The sequence below is a fragment of the Photinus pyralis genome, unplaced genomic scaffold (genome assembly GCF_008802855.1).
Source record: "Photinus pyralis isolate 1611_PpyrPB1 unplaced genomic scaffold, Ppyr1.3 Ppyr1.4_LG5, whole genome shotgun sequence".
Taxonomy (NCBI): Eukaryota; Metazoa; Arthropoda; class Insecta; order Coleoptera; family Lampyridae; genus Photinus; species Photinus pyralis.
Genome location: NW_022170596.1, coordinates 34,012,207 through 34,021,268, shown reverse-complemented (window position 1 = coordinate 34,021,268; position 9,062 = coordinate 34,012,207). Strand labels below are relative to the sequence as shown.

Here is a 9,062-nt window from a genome sequence, read left to right as displayed (position 1 = left end):
GTACCAACAGTTCATAATAGCACACTTTCATTCATTATGCTACCTATAAAGGGTGCGTTCCCTGAAAATAGTGGTGGGAGATACAAGAAACATGGCGCTGTTGTCAGATTTAAGTTAAATCTCCCCATCTCGACAGGAGCTCGTTGGAGACCTTAATTTACCTTGTAAATATTTGATTTATATTCCAGTCGACAGAGTCTTTAATTATGACACAGGGCCGTATGAATAAAAGTAAGCAAATGCTGATACTTGCATAATTCAAAGTAAATACTCGTAAGTGCTCCTTCGCACTGGGCGACTTAGCAGCGCTTCTAAGCAGAAGGACAGGACGCAGTGCAGCGCTGCTAAACCATGCTAAACAGACCAGTATGAAGGGACAGTTACGAATATTTACTTTGAATTTTGCAAGTATAAGCATTTGCTTACTTTTATTCATACGGGCCATTGTCCTGTACTGTCCGTCCAAGATAATAGTGCTGGAATCTCATGGAAAACCCATTCACCGAACGTAGAAGTTAACAACCCGATAAATTGCACTAAGTATTACTATTAATAACAATTATTACCTGTGCCTGTAGGTAAACCACTAACGACTTCTTTAATAATTAGGTACCAATTGTGTAGTCAATGTTTTTAGCTTCAATCTATATAGGATATTACTTTGCACAGTTAGATATAAGTTAGGTGAACGAACGATGCACTTATTTGTGGCGTTATTGGTGGGTTTTATACTAAACGTGAGCGGGTCTGAGCTCGGTTATGTTGTATACTTTCGAGACACTTTAAGTAGTGCAGTGCAGAATGCTACAAATGGAATTGGTATTAAATGCAGACTCCATCTCGACTATTACCAGAAAGAATTGGGGACGTATGGAACGTGGGCTTTGGAAAGTAAGTACGAGCTCTAAGTTCAGATTTCAAAAATACCAGTGTTTAGTGTTCGACGCATCAAGCAAGGTACCGTCAGGAATTGCTGGTGGAAACGCGGCTGACTTGGGTTCGTTTGAAGAGTGTATTAACATAAAGCAGCGGGTGAATTCTTCAGATTTTATCCGAGGAAGGTATTGTTACGGGAGCACACCCTTGAACTACAATGAGGTGAGTTTAGAGTAGATGTTCTTTCAAAACTAAGATGTTGCATCTTAAAAATGGGAAATGAATTCAAGTGTTTTTTAACTTGTTTAAATGTTTTTCAACAAAAATCAATGTCTGAATTAAGGAAACAACGTTTAAGGAACTAAACTGCATTTATGGGAAGACCAAATCTAAGGATTCTCCACTTTTTGCTTCCACTTCCAGTACGAGTCACCAATTTAAGGTAGTCATTAACCAGCAATTACAGAGGCTGCACCCTGTAAAAGTAAACCAAGTTTCAGTGCTTCAACTATAACAAGCTTGGCCATCGGGCTCGTGAATGTAGGAAGCCGAAGCGTGAAAAAGTATCGCGCTTCAATTGTAGATCGATGGACCACAAAGTAAAATCCTGGCCAACTGCTAAAATTAAATTTGAAAATACAATTTCTCAGTCAATGACTTCCGTTATTAGTTTACAACTTTCCAATCCTTTCATTTCATTTCATTCTCCACTTTCACCGATGGTATTACCAGAATCGTTAATATGACCTTGCTTGACACTGGTAGTGTTTCAAGTGTGATTCAAAGTTCTTTTGTTCCTCTTCAGAATCAGTAACCGAATCACTTGCTGAAGTCCAATAGACTAATAAAACTATCATCCAATTCCGAGATAACCATTGGAACCACGGGTGTTCAAACCAAAATAGGAAATTCCTCTTGTATTAAAGATGATGTTTTAGAAAATTTAAATATTCAATAACCGAAATGGAATCTAAAAATTGTTCAAATCGATTAACCCATAACCGGTAACGTAGACTTTCATTTTACGAAAACTACCGTTAACTTTAAATCGATTAATACAGGATGGCAATATTCTTCCTAGTCAATCTCCTTATCGTATTGATTCGCAATCGTGATGGGAACATTACAGGTCTGTGCAGATTACAGAGAATTGAACAAAATTACGGTTAAAGATAATTTCCCGACTCCACTGATCGAAAAAATAAATCCTATAATAAATCATTGGACCTAAAAAACGATTTTGATCATGTGAAGATGGCAGAAAATTCCATTAAGTACGTGTCATTCATAACATCCATTGGGCAATTCGAATTTTTACGAATGCCGTTTGGACTTACTAATGCTCCTTGTGTGTTCCCAGGGCATTTGGTTATTTAATTCAAGATTAATACACTCCATTAATATACGACCAATCAGCCTGGTGATTGTTTCAAATTCTAACCAATCAAATGATTTTTATCTGATTAAAAGCTAGGTAGCTTTTTATCAGCGATAAAAATGCGCGTAGGAATGTGTAAAATATACAGGGTGTTACATGACCGCATGTAAAAAAATTTTTTTTACAAAATTCTTACACCGAAAGGGCGCACCCCTATTTGGGGGTGCGAAAAAAATTCTGATTTCGACAAAATTTGGTATCTGGGGGTTTTTGAACATGAGAATGACGAATCTGGAAGTTAAGGAACAAAATTGTTGAACAGTTTGTTAAAATAACTTTTCAAACAATAGTTATACTCATTGGAAGATTGGGCCTTCGGGTTACAAAGTGTTCCCCGCCTACTGGTGTAAAAATAAAATTATCCGATTAAAAATCAAGCTCTTGTGTATTTACCCCTGATAATAGCATTTTATTCTAGTACTTGACATATTAATAGCCACGGAAACAATTGAGGAGCATCTGTCAATTTTAAATGAAGTTTTTAGGCGCACTGTCACTTTTAAATTGGAATTTCGGTCAGCTAATTCTTTTTCTTAGATTATGAAACAGCATATTTAGGATATTTAATTAGTAGGAATGGAATTAAATCGTGATGCGGGAAGTGTCCATATACGATCGAATAGATCGTAATGTTACATATAAATATTTTTCGTGTTTCACCAAATAAAAGAGATATTGAGGTGACCCTCACAAAAAAAAACGCTACCATTCTGTTGTCATTCTGCAGGGATCGGACTAAATTCATTTGTCCTCGCGCAACTAGTCGCTTTCGCGGTTCCACGCATATTTCTTTTTTCTACTTTCCACGAACGATTTCCCTACTCTCTTCAATTTATATGCCCCAAAATGACCCTAATCGGTTTTGCCAATCGAATTCATTCATTTTTACCAATCTGCTATTTAGAAAAGCGATTCGTCAGAAGCCTCTGGTAACCCAGCGGAATATGTCCACATAATTGGTTGTGCAATGACCCGCCCAAATAACACAAGTACGTACATTGCAAATACAAAGTACGTACAGCTCTGGATTTACGGGCGTACACTTTACCGTTCATGTACGTACACTTCACGTACATGGTACGTTATTTTTGCGCTACTTTGTACATGTACCGCACATACATTAGACGTACCCTTATGTATGTATAATGTGCTTACTTTTACTCACGTAATACGTACTTTCCTGCACATACATAGTACGTACGTTAAGTAGCAAAAAAACGTACCGTGTACCGAAATGTACGTACATGAGCCGTAAGTGTACGTGAAATGCACGTCCGTAAATCCATAGCTATGCGTACTATGTATTTGTAATGTACGTACGTGTGTTATTGAGGAAGTAGCCGTGTGGTTCAGTCGACTTTCTATTAAACAACAGCGTGATTGTATACCTAATCATGCAAAGTTCTTTTTGTGCAATTATGGAAAAAAATGTATTTGGCCAATTACGTTATACATTAGATGAAATGCTATAACGTTTTCGGGTGTTTAAATAACAATACAATAAAATGAGCTGGAAAAATAAACGCGTTATTTCCCATGCATAATTTCTGCCGATGATATGGGATCGTAACGAAACGGTTCTTCACGGTTATGAATTTCATGAATTACATTGTAAAATTGTAGTTTTCAAATTCTAACGATTGCGATAAAATGGTCACCGGCCGCCACTGAAAGCAATGAATCCCGAAAATAATGAACTTCAACAATATCATATCCATCAAAGTCATAAATAATACGTACATCAGACGTACATATTTGTCACATGGACGTATGTACGTAAAATTGAACAAAAATATACGCACAGTGGACAATTGGTGCTATATGGGCGATAGCGAAACGGATCTAGGTTATCAAAACGACCACCTATACCCTATTAACTCTGCCCTTTTTGCCCTAAAGAGACCATTCTGCAGCTTTTGCAATACCCATTCAAAAAATCGCACACCCCAAAGATAGTTGACTCTAAATACCCCCCATATTGGAGGAAATCACCCCACCAAAACTTAAAAAAAATCGCGGTTACTGTAAAAAATTTAAAAAAATGAAACTAATTAAACCCCATTAAAGGGATCCCGTTACAGTAGACCTCCGTACTTAAACCTGAACATTAACTTCTCTGTGTTATAAATTTTCATGTTGCATGAAATATCATAACTATGTATTACATTTGGGCCTCTCAGGCACATTTTGGATTTGTTAACACCTAATAATTGCGACTATCATTTCAGATTGCCTCCACAAACGCAACATTTAGGCTACAAGTGGCAAGTTGCCTACCCGACACCTGCTCTTCTAACGATGTATCCGCAATATATAACTACTTCGGTCTCAACGCTACTTTTCCAGAACCTCTGTGCCAAACAGCTTCGGTCCATGAAGTGTTGCGATTTGGCGTAGCGGAATACTGCGGAATGTAGGTATTTTCATTTACCTACTGCTCGTAGAAAAGGAAAAAAAAGACGCAGTTCTCTTCAAGTGCAAATTATCGCGGCCTCTTTCTCAAAGCTCACTGATAATTCAACGTGGCGATGTCGTCATTAATTAAAACGTGGACACGCCTTTACATTCAAGAACGAGGCCTTGATGGAATTTGTTTGCAACTAAATCAAAATGGCTGACAGCACATGCTAAAATATGTGTAATCAGTAACTGGTTCTAATCATTGTCCGTTACGCTTAAGGAGGACCGCGTGTTTTTTTTCTATTCTGCGAAATTTGCACCCCCAATTAAAGATGTACTGAAATGTCACGCAGAATTTAAGGTCTACTACTTAAAAAAATAGAGGCTATCTCTTCACTATTCGTCACTGACAGTGACTTCAAAAGGACATACAAACTAAATTTACAAATAAAATTCAATTGAATTTACGCAATTTTTGAATCACACTCGGCTTGCTCAAATCACATGAGACTCTAAACTTCCTGAGTTCATAAACACAGTTGACCGAAACATTATCACCTAATAACGGCGAACCATCCATAGCGTAATCAGCTTTCTGATAAACATAAAATAACGACCTACACTAAAATTGTGCGTGGCATCGCAGCAGTACTATTTTTTTTTCAGAGCATTTTTTGCAATTTTCGCGCTGATTACATCTGCTTCTACCATTTACGACGTCTACCTGCACAACTCACACCAACTGAGCAACACAAAAAGTTGGTACGAGACGCTTGTTGCATTTTCCATTCTTAAAAATGGCAGGAAGTTACTCGCCATCGAACATAATGCGAAACAAATAACTTGTATAAATGGAATTCGAGTTATCAGCACCTTGTGGATCATTTTGTATCACACATTCTCCATACATTTCTACTCACCAGCAATGAACAGCTTCTACCGGGACAAAGTAAGGTGTCACGATTTCGCTCACGTTTCACCAAGTTCAATTGCAGTGGAGGCAAAGCCCAGGAAGTATGTTTCTGTTTAACGCCCCAATAGCGGTTGACACGTTCCTGTTGCTATCAGGAATCGTTACATCCTACGCACGTCTATGGTCGGCCGAAAAAGATAGACCGTTTCAGCTTGTCAAGTTTTACCTACACCGCTTCTTGAGGTGCGCGGTTAAAAGTAGGACAATGACCAACGGACTGTTTTAGGTTGACACCAGTTTTGGCGGCGGAAATTGTTTTCGTAGTCACGTTGCTAAGGCAGTTTTCCTCAGGTCCGCTCTGGACTCATATAATTGACACGCAGTTGATTGAAGCCTGTCAGGAATATTGGTGGAAAACGTTGCTGTATGTACAGAACTATGGACAAGTACCATCCTTGGTATCTTCCCGATTTTCTACTCGGATATTGTAATTCAATTTTCAGTGTCTCCCTCACGGCTGGTATCTGGGCGTCGACATGCAGCTCTTTGTAATTTCGCCAATCTTCCTGCTACCGTTGCCGAAATGGCCGAAACGTACAATATGCGGGGTTGTTGCGCTGATCGCTTGTAACATAATCGGATGTTTCGCATTGGGCTGGTTTTTGGAGCTTAATGGTATAATTGAAGGAAATGTAGAGTAAGTCAGGGACGATTTCGTGCGTTAAACTCATGAAACCCTCACAGCCATAAAAGCTTGATATACGCTTGGCAGTACTACTACCCTGCGTACACAAGAGCAGCACCATGGCTGATAGGAATTGTACTAGGGTACTACTTGTACTTGTCCAACAAAAAGAAGCATACGCTACCGAAGGTATGAGAGCTAATACTTCGCCGTGGAAACTTTAGACGATGAGTTTTAGAAAATTGTCGCATGCGTATGGATTCTCAGCCTCCTGGTTATGTTCGCAATTGCATTCGGTGGACATGGTCTGATGACATCAGAGGGACAAAGAGCGATAAATTCAATCTACATCGCTTTGGCCCGCCCGGTTTGGGCATTAGCTGTTGGCGTGGTGATTTTTAGTTGTGCCAATGGTTACGGAAGTAATCTTCGGGGGTGTACTTTCCGACAAAACTAAGACATACTTTCAGGATCAGTAAATTGGTTCCTTTCGCTGCCTGCGTTCGAAGTGCTATCACGGTTGACTTACAGTCTTTTCATTGTTCACTACATAGTTATTTATGTCTTATGTAGTCAAATGTGGACAAGTGGACGAAAAGTGGAAGTTGTAAGTATGTGACAGCGATTTTAACTTTGTAACTTGATCATTTTAAGATGGTCCAGTTTTGGGGCCACTTTGCGTGTACGTTGTTCATAGCGACGTTTGTAACGTTAGTGTTCGAATTACCTGTCACCGAAATTGAAAAGATCATATTCACAAAAAGGAAAAGTGAGGCCCAGGAGGGTGTTTTATCAAATAACAGTTTAGCTCCATCTACGATAATGAATAACTGTACAGTTACGGTGACCGGTAGCTTGTGATATCTTTCTACAATGGAGAGCTGTTCCACGTGGTAATCCATCATCAAGTCGCCATGTATGCGCAATTTCGTTTGTTAATATGTTTAATTTGTTAATTAAAACTAATTTCTTGATACTTATACTTTGACATATGCCTGGTGTAGCTGTTTAAACAACATTTCATCTCCAAATTATTCAGTAACTAGAATAATAAAGGGAGATTCTACAAGTAGCCTGTTGCCGTTACTCCCTTCCATTCGAGCTATCATAAGTTAAGTCTTTCGTCGTTACGGGTTGTGAGACTGCTTCCCGGTGGTAGCTCATCTCCTTATCCTTCTATTCGGTTGCCATAAGTCAAGCCTAAATCTACACAGAACGTGAGGCTGCGTTCTGGTGGCAATCTCCCAAAACGAACTTACCCTAAGTTTATTCATGGTCCTTCGAGCCGGATTTATCCCATTCTAGTTGCTGCTGCCAGAGTTCTTCTATCAGAAGTTTCGCTTTGATTATGACTGGTGCTAGAAATCCTAGTGGATCGAATAACTTCGCTATTTCGGACGGGATGAATCTTTTCGTAATGGTTATTGTGTTCGTGTGTGTGTGTGTGTGTGGATTCCAGAAAACTCCCAAAGATTTGGTTGGTTCGTCTTGTGACATCTCTTTGATGGTTTGATCTGACGATGACGTACGATGACTAAGTGGGTATTGTTTCCTGTTGATAGCCTATCTCCCTTCGTTCCATTAGTTCCCGATGCTTACATCCATTGATCTCAATTCCTTCTTTTTTGTTTCTTCCTCTTGATTCGTCACCCACCTCCAGTACTCATCTCATTTTGCTTTCTTCTTTTTGTGTTTGTCTCTTCTCCACTCTTCCCATCTCTCTATGGGAACCTCCGAGGCCGCCACCGTTTGGTCTATAGTGATGTTTCCATGGGCCGGCCTACTTTTAATTCAGATGCACGTAAGTAGATTCTTGGCCATCTGTAGATTATGGTCTTTGTACCTCCTGTTTGTATTCCCCAATATCTCAGCTGCCTCATCTTTAGTCTCTTGGTGATCATCTTTCCTTCTAGTAATTCCCTTATTTGATTTCTTGTGGTGTTGATGTTTTCTATCAGTATCCTTAGTGACTACCGTTCCGAAGACCTGCCATCTCCAGGTATACTTCGCTGGTTTCGACGAACTATATTCTTTCTTGTCCGCAATTACGAGTAGGTCGTCCGCGCACGCCAATAGTGTCGGTAGTTGTAGCTGGCCATCCGTTTGCTTTATGGCGTTGTCCAGTGCTATCGCGAAGAGCCTTGGGGAATGGGGAGAGCGGACATGCTTGTTTGATTCTTTTGGTTTTCATTTGGTGCTTGGTCTTCTTCCCAAACCATTAGTACTAGTATACTCCCTTAAGCACGCGTTTATAATTCTATTGGTTAAAAGGTCAGCCCCAACAACGTCAGAGAAGTGTAGTGTTGCCGCGAGACGAGACGAGACGAGACTTTCAAAGGTCTCGCCTCGTCTCGTGACCTCGAGACGAGACCAACTCAAAGTCTCGTCTCGCCCTGGTTCAGTCTCGCCTCGTCTGGTCTCGTCTGGTCTCGTTTGGTCTCGCGTGGTCTCGCCATACTATCAAAAAATGGTGTAGACTGTAGAGCATATAAAAGGGAACAACGAAGGCATGACAAATAATAATGACCTTCCTTATCTATTTGCTAATCACGAAACATAATTATGCGTATTTTAAAAATTTTCTTTACCATTCTGCAGCTAAAAAATATTAGCTTTCATAAAATGTATCTGGTAATGTAACTAGGTAGGAAAGTCTCACTGAATTCTTTGTTACTTTGTATTTTGTAAAATCCTACTTTTATGGTCTTAACTACGCGGTTAATATGTAGGTTCAGGAAGTACCTATACCT

The 9,062-nt window shown here is 39.5% G+C and overlaps 1 protein-coding gene across 3 annotated transcripts; it reads left to right on the top strand.

Annotated features, from left to right (window-relative positions):
• The first annotated feature begins 455 nt into the window (after nt 1-455).
• On the top strand, nt 456-7,228 carry LOC116170562 (O-acyltransferase like protein-like). 3 transcript variants are annotated; one of them, XM_031487040.1, is made up of 12 exons: nt 456-578; nt 638-891; nt 938-1,098; nt 4,543-4,727; nt 5,381-5,663; nt 5,710-5,870; nt 5,914-6,085; nt 6,131-6,324; nt 6,372-6,501; nt 6,551-6,734; nt 6,783-6,919; nt 6,967-7,228. In XM_031487040.1, exons 2-12 carry the CDS (start codon nt 696-698, stop codon nt 7,171-7,173), a joined length of 2,010 nt encoding a protein of 669 aa, XP_031342900.1. In that variant the 5' UTR covers nt 456-578; nt 638-695; the 3' UTR covers nt 7,174-7,228. The 3 variants fall into 3 exon arrangements, with proteins under 3 accessions (XP_031342900.1, XP_031342901.1, XP_031342902.1); XM_031487041.1 differs by having other exon boundaries at nt 458-891; nt 931-1,098; XM_031487042.1 differs by lacking the exon at nt 938-1,098 and having other exon boundaries at nt 459-891.
• Nucleotides 7,229-9,062: the final 1,834 nt, after the last annotated feature.

What these genes read in the sequence shown, in the direction of transcription:
- LOC116170562 (XM_031487040.1), top strand. Translation starts at nt 696, where the DNA reads ATGCACTTATTTGTGGCGTTATTGGTGGGTTTTATACTAAACGTGAGC. An exon ending in CACCCTTGAACTACAATGAG is followed by an intron (nt 1,099 to 4,542) that starts GTGAGTTTAGAG and finishes CTATCATTTCAG; the next exon opens with ATTGCCTCCACAAACGCAAC. An exon ending in TACCTACACCGCTTCTTGAG is followed by an intron (nt 5,871 to 5,913) that starts GTGCGCGGTTAA and finishes GGACTGTTTTAG; the next exon opens with GTTGACACCAGTTTTGGCGG.